The sequence below is a fragment of the Morus notabilis genome, unplaced genomic scaffold (genome assembly GCF_000414095.1).
Source record: "Morus notabilis unplaced genomic scaffold, ASM41409v2 Scaffold550, whole genome shotgun sequence".
Taxonomy (NCBI): Eukaryota; Viridiplantae; Streptophyta; class Magnoliopsida; order Rosales; family Moraceae; genus Morus; species Morus notabilis.
This window is the reverse complement of record NW_010364233.1, coordinates 264,711-280,862: the sequence shown is the minus strand read 5'-3', so window position 1 is coordinate 280,862 and position 16,152 is coordinate 264,711. Positions and strand designations below refer to the sequence as shown.

Sequence of the window (16,152 nt, the reverse complement as noted above, 5' to 3'; positions counted from 1 at the left end):
CCTGCTAAACAAGATCTTACTCTTTTCTGCTTTATTAGGTGTTTTGCTCATTTGTGTATGAATTCAAGTGGATTATACATAGATCGAACGGAGTCTTGGTTTTGAGTTTTGTTTCAGATCTATCTAGCTGTCCGAGTCTGTCTTATAAAGATTTGCAGTTTTGTATCTTCTGATACCGTGTGTGAATTAAATATAGCTCAAAATTGTGTATTTCTTTAGCTACTTCTTTTTGCAGAATTGTCTCTCCCTATGTCTATAATCACGTCTACTTGTTTGATTACAGGCGAGCATTTTTTGACAAGAGGATCTCTCAGGAAGTTAGTGGAGACTCCCTTGGAGAGGTATGTATATTTTGTGGTTGCAATGTGCTTAATACTTGATTGATATTATGTCTTTACACAGACTATTGGTCATTTACAGGAATTCAAGGGCTATGTCTTCAAAATCATGGGAGGATGTGACAAGCAAGGGTTCCCAATGAAGCAGGGAGTCTTGACCCCTGGTCGTGTTCGCCTCTTGCTCCACAGAGGTTGGTAAAAATCTTCTGTTCTTGTATCGTCATATCCGTCTATTGTGTCGTTCCACATTCCGTTCTCTGTCTGAATATTGACTCTTTAACATTTTATGCCCAGGAACCCCTTGTTTCCGTGGTTATGGAAGGCGCAATGGAGAGCGCAGGAGGAAGTCTGTGCGTGGGTGCATTGTCAGCCAAGACCTTTCTGTTCTGAACTTGGTGATTGTAAAGAAGGGGGAAAATGATCTACCTGGACTGACCGACACAGAGAAACCTAGAATGAGAGGTCCAAAGAGGGCATCGAAGATCCGCAAGCTCTTCAATCTATCAAAGGAGGATGATGTCCGCAAGTACGTCAACACCTACCGCAGATCTTTTACCACTAAATCTGGTGAGGCTCCAAAACAGTGAATTTAATCAATTTAACAGATTTTGGATATTCAAAATGGCTGTTAAGAGATGGTTAGAAAATGCTCTTGGTACTTGTTTTACCCTGTTTATTCTTCCGACTCCGTACTCATGCTATTCCATTTTAGAATATATATAAAATTATATATATTTACAATGACGTGTTCAAATAATAAGTACTAATGTTTTTTATTGGCACTATGAAAATTGATTTTTCGTTTTGTTTCAATTAAAGGTTTGGAGGAATTTGATTTAAATCATGTGCTTGTTTGTAGAAGGGTTGAGATGGTTACATGTAATGGTTTTCATTATATTAAGCTTGGAGGCACTTGTCTTTGCAGGGAAGAAGGTCAGCAAGGCCCCTAAGATTCAGAGGTTGGTCACTCCATTGACTTTGCAAAGGAAGCGAGCAAGGATTGCTGAGAAGAAGAAGAGGGTTGCCAAGGCCAAGTCCGATGCGGCTGAGTACCAGAAGCTCCTTGCTACCCGATTGAAGGAGCAAAGAGAACGTCGCAGTGAGAGTTTGGCCAAGAAAAGGTCCAGGCTCTCTGCTGCTTCGAAGCCCTCCGTTGTCACTTAGATTTGGTCAGGTGATTGGGAGTTTAATTCAGTTTTTTTTTTTTTTTTTTTTTTTTTTTGAACATCTCAGCGACAGATAATGTGGTGGCTTAGTTGTTAATGTTCCAACTTATTAAATGTCTTATTTGAACACGATCAATTTTTGATATTTATTTTCGGCCAAGAAACTTGTATTTCCGTTGTTTTCTTCCTTGGTATTTTTCTCCAACTTGAAAAACATAGCTCAACTAGTTATCAATTTATACTCATTACTAAATAAACGCATTGGCTTGTATCTCATTCCATGTTCTCATGCAGTTCGACTTTTATTTTCCCCGTTTTATCTATGTTGCCTCGGGCATATTTTTTACTCGCAAACCACATTCATTAACTAATAATGGAGGGGGAAAAAAAACAGTTAAACAGCATTCAAAAAGATCAGCTCTTTCAAAGTGAAATTATTCTACGGCACTAAAATAGTACACCAAGAGCACCAAGAGCATCATTTTTTGTATTGAAAATAAAAGTAAGTAAATAAATAAAGCTTGATGTCCCAAATCTCGTTTTCTTTTGATTTTAACTTGCATAACAAACTCATTTAGTGGCTTCCAAACACGGCCGTCCCTAGGTGCTACAGCGGTGCTCAACTGTCGCTGCTTCGGCCTCCCTATTTGCAGCCGGCCCCGACCTGACTTGCAAAGGTGTCGTACAGCCATTATTGTTAAGCGTCGTATTGCAGTGTTTTATCTTTATCTTGTTTTTGCACTGATTATGGGCTGTAGTTATAAGATCGTTTTACAAGTTCATGTATCGTTTCTTTTAGAAGGTTGTCGTTTCTTGAACTTGACGCCGTTTTCTTTGATAATGTCGCTTTACCTCGTGTGTCATTTTGTAAAGGGAGTACTTTTTTTTTCTTTTAAGTCTAATGTCGTTTTTCAAGTTCTTGTTTTTACTTAACACATCGTGGGATATCAGTCTTATAGGGGTCGCTGAACTGTAGGTTTTTTTTTTTTTTTTTCCCTCCAAAATTAAATATGCATTTTTAAAATATTTTTTTATTTGATCAATATTCAACAATCTTTCAAGTGGAAGCACTAATCTTTCCTAATATTTAATCTTGTACCTGGTACTTGGTAGAGAATGTCTTCAAGGGTTTTAGTATATAATCACATCATCGATGTAGAACTGCTTTCAATTGAATAAAAAACGCTGATCTCAAGCAAGCTGATTTTTGCTTATGAAGAGCCGGTGTTGACAATAAATAGATACCATTGATTATTACATTAATGATAGTTTTGGTGAAGGGCAATAATGGTTTGGGGCCGTAGCACACAGGCTCAGAATTTGATAGTGGTGATTCTAAAAACCTTTTAAAAGTGATCTAGCTATTATTATGTGTGCGGATCATGGACTTGTGAACATAGATTTTAACTAATTTGTTGTTGTCACACTTTATTTTGTAGCTATTAGTTGTCCTAGTTTCATCTATATTGTTGTTTTTATCTAGTTTTGCTATTCTCGTCACTTTCAATATTTTATTTGAAACGGCAAAGATATGTTGAATGAACTGAAAGGTAATTACAAGACAGAGTAAGACTTAGTTTGGTATTGTTTTTCCTTTCTAAAATCAGCTTTTGCTACAATTTTAGTTTTTAGTAAATCTCTTTAAAAGTACTTTTTTAAAGAATTGTTCAAAAATCTACAGTCAAAATCAAAAACAGTCTCAAGACAACTTTAGCTTTTAGATTGTGCGGGAATCAGCATAGTACAATTAATGAAACTTTCATAATACATATAATACCCCTAATGAAATTTAAAATTTACAATCTTTCCAATCTAAAATTCAAACTCGTAATATAATATAATATGATAGTAATATTGTAACAAATAATATCATAATTATATTAATACCTCTAATATTATTATTTTATCATATAATATGATATTCTAATGATATTCTAATTATTTTAATAATATGATACTATAATTATAATATAATTATAATATGATATTATAATTATAATATGATATTGTAATTATTATTTTATAATATATTATATATTATATTGTATTGATATAATTATATTTATTATAATAATAATTAAATATTAATATAATCTTATAATTCTAATATTATTATTTATTATAGTGTATTACACAACATTATGGTTATATAATATATTAATTATAATATATTTGTTTAATATAATATAATAATAATTATATAATATAATATAATATAGTTGTAATTTTTAATTTTATTATAATTGAAATATTAATATTTATTATGTAATATTATAATATTGTAATTATATTAACCATTTTAATAATATTATTATATTCTATATCATAATTATATAATATATTATGTAATAATAGTTTTTTTATTATATTAAATATAATAATAAATATATATTATTGTAATTATATATATTATATTATAGTTTAATATAATATAGTTGTAATTTTTAATTATCCACAACAATTCAACCTCATAATTTACCAAACGCTATTACACTGATTTTGAGACCAGCACAGCTACTATAATTATAATTTACCAAACACTCAGCTGTTTTTTTGTAACAGCTCATTCTTCCTTCAACACAGTTAAAGGTAATTTTTTAAAAATCTACAGCACTACTAAACTAAGCCTAAAACGTGTTGCAGTTGTAAATGCTCAATATAAAAACTAATGACTTTGCACTATATCATTTACCATCTTTCAACACTTTGCTCTTGGCATTGCACTTTAAGTTGTAATTTACCACCCCCCGAGCGACACCTCTAGTTTTTGCTCTTACCAGTAAATTAAACTAATTGCAGCTTATATTTGCCAGATCGAGTCATGGTATAGGATTTTTACAGTTTATTTTAATAAAAGTACCCCGTGGCTTTTTTTGGTTCGTCTCATTCCATCAACTTCTAGGTTTCCCACCCAACGCTGTTGTGTAGGTAATGAAATGTTTATCCGCGTTCTTTCATTTCTTGTCGTTTTTATAATAGTTCTGTTTCTTTTGTTGATCTGAGTGATTGTCGTTTAATAATAATTGTTATTTTCTTATTAATAGCGTTTCCTTTTTGTCTTTCTTTTATTATTTTTTCCTTCTTAAAGCTTTGGTACTTGTTTTTACCCGTTCACGTCAATCTTGAAGTTATCGTCGTTTTGAGATTGTTGCTTCTTCCGCGTCCATGCCATTTTCGGTTTATTGTCGTTCCGTGCTTGTAGTCATTAATGAACTAGACAAGTAAATAATATTATCATTCTCCTGTTCCGCTCTGCTATGCAAGATTGTTGTCTCCAAATCAGTACCGTTTTCCTAGTTTGTTTGTCAATAATGGCTTAATTTGTTAGTACTGTGAATTTAAAAAAAATTACTTTTAGCTATGTTAAAAGGAGAAGCAGCTGTTATAATAAATAATTGAGTGTTTGGTAAAATTTAATTATACTTGTTGTGTTGATTTCAAAATCAGTATAATAGCGTTTGGTAAATTTTGAGACTGAATTGCTGTGTGTATGTAAAATGACAAAAATAGACATTTGTATGAAACTTAAATATATATAATTGTTTTTGGTATTTAGAAATACTTGTTGAGCTTACAAAAAAAAAATAATGCTATGATTTTGAGTTTTCTAATAATAAATTTATGATAATTAATTATTTTTTCATTTTTTCATTCACAATATAGTTACAACTATAAGGAGCGTTAGTGAGTAATCAACATATACAACAAAAATGTACATTCCATGTTCAAAACCGGGTAGAGTCATGAAAAAAATTAAGTCGTGTTCATGAAACTTCCCGCAGTTTGATCTCATACTTCATCCATTTTCAATGATAGTAAAGCTTGATTTTCTTCTCCATTGTCATCTGGTTGATGATTCTCTTCAAAAATGAAAACATCTGGATTATCCTCGACCCTTTAAAAATGTCGATCACGCTTGTCATGCTTCCTAATGTAGTTATGGAGCGCCATTGTAGCAATAACTATTTTCACTTGCTTTGCAAATGAATAATTTGGCTTGTCTTTCAAAATTTTCTATTTTTTCTTCTAGACACCAAATGTGCGTTCAATGACACTTCAAAAAGAAGAATGTACTTGGTTGAATACCTCTTTATGGCCAGTTGGTCGACGACCCATTCAAAATTATTCTTAATGGTATCGTTCTCCTCCATAAGGTCTAAGAAATCCTTTTAATTGTAGTTAACCCACATCAACCAAATAGTATTTACCTATTGAAATAAAAACACAACGAATTAGTAAATTATAAAACATATATTTCATGAATATAGAAGACGTTTTAACCTTCTGGTGGTGTTGAAAAATTCAAATTTGCATGACGTAGTGTTGATAAGAATATTCTTGTATCATGGGCACTACCTTCCCAACCTGCATATGCATATGTAAATTTCATACTGAAATCACAAGCAACCATCACATTTTGGATTGGCACACGCTTTCTTCTAATAAATGGGACTTAATCTTCTGGTGGTATTGTAGCTGAAACGTGTACGCTTTCTATTGCACCAATACAGTTCTAAAAAGAAAAAAGTTTTATGTTTAAAATGAATACTTTAAATAAGGAAGGAAGCATATAATTAACTAAGAGAATACCTTAAAATGTGGTATATATCTACAATCCGTTAGTATCTCGTGAGGCACGCCACTAAACTCTGGATCATCAAACTTAATAACATCCATACTCATACGACAGATAATGTCTAGAATGTACTCAAAATATCTACTAACTGTTTCACCAGAGTGTTGAAATTGTTCTTGTGTTGAACGATTTCCCGCACCCTGACCTAAAATGAATAAAAACATTCTGACTATTTCAAACGTGAACATATTTCTTGATCCCTGTAATCCGCAGTTACATTGCAAATCATTACATAGCGACATAAAAACATCATTATCCATTCTAAACATTCTATAACTTCTAATTTCATGTCCGCCTAATAATTTCATTAGCCACATGTTTCCAGTTTGAGCAAAGTTCATACAAGAATTTTTATGAATATACATATTGTAATACTATTCAATGAGTCGTGCTATAACACAAACAAGTTGTAAATTCAATTGGGCATTATTGTCAGACATCTCAGCATATAATAAAGAAAACTACATGTAAACATAATTCAAATGAAATAATGGAAAATAGCAATGTCTGAGGAATAAAAATAGAGTACAGTATTCAGTACAATGTATTTGAAAATATGGAAAAAATAGCAATGTCTGCAACATACTTAATGAAAACCACACTAAAAGATTAACGTTAGTAGAGGAACACTCAAGGAAATTTAAGAGGATGATCATAGCCTATGCTCAAACTTAAGCAAGTTGTGCTTCAACTCAGATCGTTTCAAAGCCATAAATGACTCTCTTTTAATCGTGTCTGAGCACAAGTGGATAGCAAAAAAATACAACTCGCTAGCACAAGTGGATAGCAAAAAAATACAACTCGCTCCCATTGACAAGGCGATCAAGGGAATAGAATGTACTCCTGCAATGCTATAATCTGGTCCTTTAGTTTGTGCAATGGATGATCTGGTACTAATAGTCTCAACTACATTGACAAGGCGATCAATTTGTTGCGACAATTTAGCTGCACCGCCAACCTTATCCTTGCCTTTCCCTTTCTTGAGTTTCTTTTGTCTGTCATCTGGCTCAATTGGACGCTTCTTCTTACGGTCTTGTGTCATTTCTCTTCCGATTGCGTCGTGTGTCATTTCTCTTCCAATCTATGCATCTAACGATCCACTACTCTCAAGTTGTTCAAGTGTTGTCATTTCATTTGTTGTTTTATTAGGCTCACATGGCATTTGTCCAGATGCGGGTGTCCAAGAGCACACTCATGTGGCCACAATATTAGTAAACATCCTATTTAACTTTTCCTCCAATTGTGGTTCAATTTCCCGAGTGCGAAACTTCGATGCGTTAGGTTGAATTTGAAAAAGCACTTCTATAAATTAAACCTGCCACACACTAACACTAAACTATCAAAATTGTACAACTTCATTTGTATACCTGCAATTTATTACACCATCATTCCTCAGATGCTTCAATAGTATTCTTTTTTAATGTTCCAACCTAAACTGGTTTCCTTCCCAACAACTTCCTTCCAAAGCTTCCAATCATTCTTCAAAAGCATCCCACTTATTCTTCAATTGTTGTCTTTTATATACTCGTTTAGTTGCTTTATTAAATTTTTTAATTACATTTTCCCACCCAACAGTATCAAGATGTGTTCCAGGTCGGTGTCCACCTTCAACCTCTTTGATACATAAATCACAAAAAAGGTATACAGCCTCAGAATCCCATTTTGTTTTACCTTGTGATATAGTACCTTCCATTTAGGAAATGCTAACTGAAATCTAAAACATCACTCTCCTTAGCGAACAAATAAACAAACATCAATGGCATATCACAAACACTTTCCAAATTCATAACAAATACCAAGATTTTGAGATCGTGGCTTACCACAAATTCTATAACACATCATAACAAACCCCAAATTTATAACAAACACCAAATTTATGTACACAGATTAAACATGAAAAAGCATAACCCACATGCCCTTATAGTAGGCAAGTCTGGGGCAAATTAGTACCAGTAGGGAGAGTTAATAGAGAAGGAAGAAGAAACAAGACCAAAATGGAATTTTTTATCATTGTTGAATTGTGATTCGTGTTTGACATGTATATACTCAATTTTAATTCTTTTTGAATGGTTTTTTTTCTAGTTATTGCTGCAAATACATCAATAGTTTGTCTGGAAACTTCTATATGGTTATAACATGGCAAAAAGAAACGACTCACTAGAATATATTGGATTTACATTATTACGTGATATTTGACAAAGTATGATGTATAACAAAATGACATAATTCAATTGAATTTCAAAATAATAATAATAATAATAATTGAATGGCATGTAAAGCAAATTGATAAAATTGAATAAACAGAAAAATACGCCCGGTCAAAATTGATTCATTACAGGTTTTGCTTCAACATAAATGAGTTACAACTAATGTGTCTCAGGTGGATGCCATTAAGAGTAAGGAAATGGTAACTGAATAGAAATAATGGTAACAGATATACCAACAAGGAAAAATCAAACAACAGGAATAATGTTAAATTCCCTTGCAGCAGATGCCCGTGACATAGAATTTGTCATGAAGGTAAGTTAAAGGGTTAGGATGAAAGCTGATTCAAGATAAATGGTTAACCACCGGTTTTTCTTCACAGAGCAGAGGAAAAACAAAGTTTTTCTTCACAGTTTTTGGAATAATATGCATGAATGATTCAAATGCTTAAATAACCATATCCATGAGCTATAATCCAAGTATGTGAATACACATTAAATAGAGTCAGAATCCGGTCCAAACAAAGGGTTTACATAGCAGAGAAAGAAAATTTTTTCACAAAAAATCCATCCACCAAATTTTTCACAAAAAATCAGAACCCTAAAACCTAAAATAGATGCGGACAAAAAATCAGAAGCAAATCCAGAACCACACTAAAAATTGATTAGTTACAGAGGCTTACCTCTTGATCTTATGGGAAGAGAACGGGCAGTCAGAGGAGGAGATGAGAGACCGGCAAACCAGCAATCGCACGGAGGAGAAACCAAACGAGCACAAACCGGCGAACGGAGAGAGAGATCAAACGCGAGGAGAAGAGGAGAAGAGATAGATCAGACGAGAGAGATCGGACGAGAGGATAAGAGAGAGAACGGAGTTTCGAGAGAGCTCAAACGACAGTTGAAGAGAAGCTCAGAACAGGTGGTAATACAGGTGGTGAATTTGAGATTTCATTGGGGGTAAAATAGGGAATAAAAAATTCATTAAACTCTCAAAAGGATTCCTGCATAAGCTAAAAAATAGAAATTCTGCTTTTAACTTTAGATTGAGAGGAAATTGTTCAAAAATCTATTACTTTGGGTTTTATCAAACAGTTTTTAAGGTTTTTACTATCTCAATAAGTGCTTTTTCTCTCTCAAAATTAATACAAAACTAAGCCAATATCTTGACCTTTTTAAGTCGGTTGTGAATTTTTGAACTTGATGTCCTTTGTTGCTACAAGAATCGTATTTTGTTTCTTCTCTTTCCTTTTACTATTTGGCCTTCTCTATGGGGAGATCCCAAAAAAAAAACCTATTACGGTCAGATCTACATATAGAGCAGTTTTGTACGGCATGCTATGAATTTTCAATACGGATCGGTACATATCTCACCTTTAAAAAGTTATCCAACGGTCAAAACAAGTTGTTCCAATAACGAAACTAGAAATTTTTATGAGGGAGGTTATAACTACAATAGAAAATTTGAGGTGGCATAAGGTTGTATTTTCAATTTTTTACAGGGGGCTTTGTATAATTTTCTAAAACTTTCTTAAGTACACATAGGTAAAGAAAGTAAAGAAAAAAAAAGTTAGCTCCTTGAGTTTTTTCTACTAGTGAATATTTTACGGGGTCTCACCGTAAAGGCTCCTTTATTATTTTTTAAAAATAATCTTACTGTTTCTTAAATTGCTTATTATATTGTCATCTATAATACTTAAATATGTCCTTTATAATTATCCATGTGTTTTAGTTTCCTAGAATGTGACTGTTTTAGAGAAAATTGCTCAACTTACACTTAGAGTGTTTGGGATTGAATGTTACCCTTTCTTTTTTATTAATATCCTTTTGATTAATATAGTTATTTGACTAAAAAGGATATTAATCAAGAGTAAAAAGTAAAAATTCAAACTCATTCACTATAAAGGTAGATCCTAAGTTTGACAGATAAGCATGATTTGACAGATATCCTAAGTTTTGATTTAATGATGTCTTCCTGGGGCAATTTTAGTAGCCACGATATTAATTGAAAATATATGACCTTTCTAATGACTAGTTGTAACTAGTCTATTTAGGACATATTTATTTAACCGTATTAGAGCATTATAATGTGTACTAATACATTAATATAATGTTTAGAGTGACCATTATATTATATAAATTAATTTGGATAGTAAATTAACACGGTCTATATCATATTATTGAATACAACTCATTTTTGACGTACTGCATTGTATTACTCTATAATGGATTCATGATTTATGTCGTGGTTGGCTCGACATAGAGGCATGCATGAGCTTGTAATTGTTTACAAATTAAGGAGGCATAATGCAAATTAATATTTCTAAAAATTATATTTTGACCCCTCAAGTTTTATAAAATAATATTTTGGCTCTAAAAATTTTGTAATATTACATTTTGACCCTAAAACTTTTAGAAATTATATTTTGACCTTAAATTTTTTTAAAAATTACATTCTAACCTTAAAATTTTTAAAATTTTACCTTTTGACCTCTTGTATGATACGCAATGACACCAAACATACACCATGTTGTCCTATGATAATCTAACACAATATAATATAATACACCTTATACCATATAATACAAACAGGTTACTAAACATGGCTTTATAGGTTGCAGACTTAGCAATGGATTGTATTTTTTATGTAACTTTACGAAAAGAAAAATGATATTTATCTCGATGAGAATTATACTTCATATTTATAAAATAGTGAGTCTCACTAAATTGAGTTTCATCTACTTACTTAACGAGACTTACTTTAGCTAAATAGCCGGATTTTAAATCCATCAAGATGAATGAGTGTGCTCGTACAAAAGGGTTGGCCAAATATCCCCCTCTGTCAATGTTGCCAAAGTACGGGTTTATGATTGATTGGTGTCTTTTACTCTTTTCTCGAATTTGAGTGTTCAAACGAAGTATACGTTACAATCTTCTCCATTATTACAATATTACTTACTGATTAGTCCCTTATCCATATAGACCACAACTCAAATGGCACATTTTTTTTTAATTCCATATAGCTAGTGGATTTGATGCATATATGTTGTAGTCTGTTCTATTCTAAAGTAATATTATGACACTGTATTTTTTAGTTTGAATAACAGTTTAATCTTTTCAATATAATGTCCTTTTTTTTAACAAAAATTTAAATTTCAGTAAATTTTTCATTCAAAGTAATGGAAACAACGCACCCTAAGCCGAGCAAAGCAAAATAGAAATTAAGGCGTCTCTATAAGTCATGTTATGTACTCAATATATTAGAGTAAAGTCGATTAGCAGAAAAAATATATATTAAAATAAAGTCGATCATAAAAAATCATTGAACAAAAGTCCATATATGCATGACCAAATTAGTACAGCTGTGAAGCAAGTTTAAGCAGCACTACAGCTGTCGAGTTGGTTTGATCCGGAAGCTTCAACGAGTACAGACAACGAACCCAATTACGCCGCTTTCTAAATGCCTTTCCCTTTTAAGCACACGTGTGGATAGAGATAAGAGCATTAATCGCTGCTCTTTTTTCTCTCTATTTTATTCTTTGCTTGCTGTAGCGTGTAGCAAGGTAGTCAAAGCGTATTTTTCTCAATTTAATTGAAGGCTTACCAGCCTCAAGTGTCTGACTTAGTGTGAGAAAAATCATTATGAACACCACTACCGAACCCCACAATGAATAAAAAATCCATTGGTGTTGGTGGCCCTAGCTATATTGTCTTTTAAGTGAATATCCTTCTGGTTTTTCTTTAGAATTTGTAATGAATTGTTATTATAATTTGGGGTTTTGTTTTTATTCAAGGAAGAAAGAAAAGAAATATATATATATATATATAACACCTAGTTTTCTTTTACGATAATTTTGATTATTATAGGTAGTGCTCATTGTATAATGCATTAATGTGACTTTTCCCTATATAGTGGTCATGGGTCATAAACTTGGATATAAATTTAACGTTATTAATTTAGTACTAATTTTAATGATTACTAAGAGATAGAAGCCTACTCACTAGGCTGGCAAATGATTAAAGGTACATAGATACTAGCTCATAAGAAATATCCCATGACACCAATAATGCGTGTTCAGTCCAAACTCAATAGAGTAGGCCAGGGAATCAAGTTATATGCATATGTATATGTATAAGTATATGCGTATATATTTGTGTAATATATAATTATATATTCATAATTAGGTTGTGAGATGTGAAAGAGAAAGATGATAAACCTAACAATTTACTAATTAATGAGTTCTTGGAACTTAGCGTAAACAATTAATTGTCAGCGCTTGCTGGTCCGAAAAAGAAAGAAGATACATATCTTTCAACTCTTCATTAATATTAGTTTCATGAAAATTCATAGCTGGCTGCTTGTTATCTACTTCAGATTTTTCGTTTTTAACGTACATTTTAAAACTGATCATGAGATTCAAGATTATCCTTTCAAATGCTTATCCAAATTGAAAAACATAAACCGACAAAGTTCCTAGCTAGCCTCTAGGTTTATTAAGAAGAGAAGATTCTAATGTGCTTGCTTAATTACGTTTTTTTATCAATCAGCTTAACTGCTAAGAACACTAACTAGCATCTTGGTTCAAAAAATATCAATTTTGTCCAGACATTTAACTAGAAAACAAAGGGACAAAGGGGGGAAAAAAAGAAAAGAAAAAAAGAAAAGGAAACAGATTTAAACCATGCGCGTGCAACAGCCATCTGGAACACAATGCACCATGTAAAATGATAATAGGTGATCATCTACATTCTTCCAGATGATTCCAAATGCTTTCACTGTACATGAATATGATGATCAGTAAGATCATTCTCCTTGACATGTCACTATTCCACAAACACTTTTTCTTTTCCTCTCACATTTATAAAATAAAAAACATTTCCCATTGTTTAATATTACATTTTTTTTTAATTTATTTCGGTTTCTTTTTTTAAATATTACATGTTTTTTTAAATTTATTTCTGTTTCTTTTTTGTAATAAAATCTCAATTCCGCGTACTAATTATTGCTAAAAGACAATGCCGTCCTTATTGCATGTACTTTGCCTTTCTTATCACTCCTAACTCGATCGCAAACTCTCGGCTATAAATACGACTCCATGCATCTCATTTTACACACAAACTATACATTAAGCTTTCAATTAGTTTGAAACGACATATACAACTCTAGCTACAATATCCAAGTCCTCATCCATGGCCATCTCCAAGGTTGTGATTCTTTCACTTCTCATTTCCCTTCTTGTTCTCAATCTCGTGGAAGCTGATGAAACTGTAAGTTGTTCTGATCATCAAGATTAATATTAGCTTTACACAAAAACACGTAATGTTATAAAATAACCTAAATATATTTAAAATTTTTCAGGTGAATGGAAACGTCGCTAAGGGTTCTCCCAATGGAAAAATAGGTGAGTACTAATTAATTTGTTAATCAAATTTCAAATCCGTCTTCTCTTATCAATATACATGTACAAGTTAATTACACATCTATATATATATCGACCAAGTGGGCATGTCGTTTATTTAGTTTTAGTGATTTAGTAAATTCTTGTTTTGTTTTTTTGTTTTTTTTTTTAGATTGCAGGGGGTCATGCGCTGCCAGGTGTCGGTTATCCTCGAGGCCTCGCCTCTGCAATAGGGCTTGTGGCACCTGCTGCCAGCGGTGTAATTGTGTTCCACCGGGGACAGCCGGTAACCAAGAGGTCTGCCCTTGCTATGCCAACATGACCACCCACGGTGGCAGACGCAAGTGCCCTTGAAGCTCGCAAAATTTATTTATATATGCCGATGATGATGGACAGTATGAGGATGATCGGTCAGAGTCTTTGCATGTATGCGTATGAAGAGTATATATATACACATATATATACACCTATATATTGTTATATTTACGGGTGTTGTGAGAAATAAAAGTGTACTATTAATTAATAACAGAATATTCTGTGTATAAAAGCTAATTAATAAAGATATGCTTGTTATTGCTTCAAATATTTAGTAACGAATATTTTTAAGCTATTACGTCCGCTTTTTCTTTTCTTGGTTTTTGGCTTTAAATTATGAATGTCTTTATCTTTCTTCATTTAGTTTTTTAAGCCATTCACGGCAACTTTAATTGTTCAATTTAATTCTGGGCAGATTTTTCTTTTCTCTCTAATAAAATAAATAGCTTGGGTACTCTGGTGGAATCAACAATGCTAAATTTAGCTTTAGCCGAAGGAAAAAAAAAAGAAAAAGAGAGAACTTACTTTTTGCCTCTTTATATTTGAATATATATCATATTTACAGGTCATATCTTAAGTTATACTAGTTTACTTCCCACCCTGTTTTTGTCTTGATGCACCCTGGGCTTTTTTCTGATAAATCAAATGTATAATTATCATACTATAGTCAGTACGTTTACAATACTTAAAAGTTCATTAAAGTCTAGTAACCACTAGAAAAACACCACAAAACAATTTCCTAATTAGTTAGGAGTGTTTGGTATTGCATTAAGAATCAAAGATTAAAAATGTCATCGTTATTTCTAATTTGTATCAGTGACGTAACGCTATGAGGCACTGGATTCACATGCTTTAAGCAGAAAAATACCAAAAAGTGGAGAACAAATATGGGTTTGTTTGGTTGTATTTTTTTGTTACGGTGACTAAAGTATAGATTTTGAGTTAAATTTGAGTTATAATTTGAGTTGAAGTTGTAATTTGAGTTTGTATTTGGATGTGCACATTTGAGTTATGATTTGAATTGAGAATCTATTTGATTTTGTGTTTGAGTGGGTCAAAACTTGAATTTGTATTTAGATATTATTTTAATAAAAACTCAATGGTGATGAAAAATTTTAATAGGATATATGGGTGAGGTTTTATTCGTCTTTTCGTTGTGAACGCATAGAAAAAAATCATCTTAATCGGAATTAAAACGAAAAAGTTATGACATTTTTAATAATAGAAAAAATAGTGTTTATTAACTTGAGTTTGAGTTTTAAGAACTTGAGTTGAAAATAAAACTTGAACTCAAGTTAAAACTCAAATTTTACAAACGAACATGAACTTAAATAAAATTGTAACTTGAGTTCAATTTTATTTTGAGTTTTAGGATCCGTTTAGTTCACTGATTCGAGTTTTTAATTCGAGTTTAGATGTAACTTTATATAAGAGCTTTTTACTATAATAAAAAAATTAAATGTGACTGTTTCTGAAAATTTTTTACTGTAAAAAAAATATAAATTTTAAATTTAAATTAGTAAAATAAATGAGATTTTAGTAAAAAAAAAAAAAAAAAAAAAAAAAAAAAAAAAAAACAAGCACATAGTCTATTAAGCCCAAATCAAAACTGTTTGCTAGTACTTTATTGTTCTGACTCACGAACTTGTGGACCATGAAGATGAAGAGTTGTGTGGATTAACAAAAATCTGATTTAATAAATCGTGTGAACCCGTCAATCTCAGCTGTCCATTTGTTATGACTCATATTCCCAGTTACCAAGCTGGAGCCTTTGCGTCGTAACTTTGAAACGTTTTATAAATAGTTTCCGCGTGTCTCTGAGTTGGATCCCGAGAGTTTGTAATAGGCTTGCAGATAGTCTTGCAAAATGGACTCTTTCATGTAAATTCGCTGGATTTGTATCTACAGGGATGGTAGGCCCTCCTGTCTCTACCGTTTTGCTCTCTGAGCATATTTAAATTTTTAATTTAGTTAAGATGTAATATTTTTTTAAAATTTTTAATTATAATATAAAAAAATAAATGTGATATTTTTAAGAGTTTTTAACTGTAAAAATTTAAAATTAAAAATTTAAATCAACGAAATAAATGAAACATA

General features: G+C 31.8%; 2 protein-coding genes across 2 annotated transcripts; both read left to right on the top strand.

Moving 5' to 3' along the window:
- Positions 1-277: 277 nt before the first annotated feature.
- Positions 278-1,633, top strand: LOC21399124 (40S ribosomal protein S6). The gene is made up of 4 exons (XM_024170816.1): positions 278-341; positions 421-529; positions 633-905; positions 1,264-1,633. Exons 2-4 carry the CDS (start codon positions 448-450, stop codon positions 1,500-1,502), a joined length of 594 nt encoding a protein of 197 aa, XP_024026584.1. The 5' UTR covers positions 278-341; positions 421-447; the 3' UTR covers positions 1,503-1,633.
- Positions 1,634-13,469: 11,836 nt separating this feature from the next.
- Positions 13,470-14,323, top strand: LOC21399123 (gibberellin-regulated protein 1). The gene is made up of 3 exons (XM_024170820.1): positions 13,470-13,609; positions 13,701-13,743; positions 13,913-14,323. Exons 1-3 carry the CDS (start codon positions 13,532-13,534, stop codon positions 14,092-14,094), a joined length of 303 nt encoding a protein of 100 aa, XP_024026588.1. The 5' UTR covers positions 13,470-13,531; the 3' UTR covers positions 14,095-14,323.
- The last annotated feature ends 1,829 nt before the right edge of the window (positions 14,324-16,152 follow it).

What these genes read in the sequence shown, in the direction of transcription:
- LOC21399124 (XM_024170816.1), top strand. Translation starts at nt 448, where the DNA reads ATGGGAGGATGTGACAAGCAAGGGTTCCCAATGAAGCAGGGAGTCTTG. An exon ending in TCGCCTCTTGCTCCACAGAG is followed by an intron (nt 530 to 632) that starts GTTGGTAAAAAT and finishes TTTTATGCCCAG; the next exon opens with GAACCCCTTGTTTCCGTGGT. An exon ending in ATCTTTTACCACTAAATCTG is followed by an intron (nt 906 to 1,263) that starts GTGAGGCTCCAA and finishes TTGTCTTTGCAG; the next exon opens with GGAAGAAGGTCAGCAAGGCC.
- LOC21399123 (XM_024170820.1), top strand. Translation starts at nt 13,532, where the DNA reads ATGGCCATCTCCAAGGTTGTGATTCTTTCACTTCTCATTTCCCTTCTT. An exon ending in TCGTGGAAGCTGATGAAACT is followed by an intron (nt 13,610 to 13,700) that starts GTAAGTTGTTCT and finishes AAAATTTTTCAG; the next exon opens with GTGAATGGAAACGTCGCTAA. An exon ending in TTCTCCCAATGGAAAAATAG is followed by an intron (nt 13,744 to 13,912) that starts GTGAGTACTAAT and finishes TTTTTTTTTTAG; the next exon opens with ATTGCAGGGGGTCATGCGCT.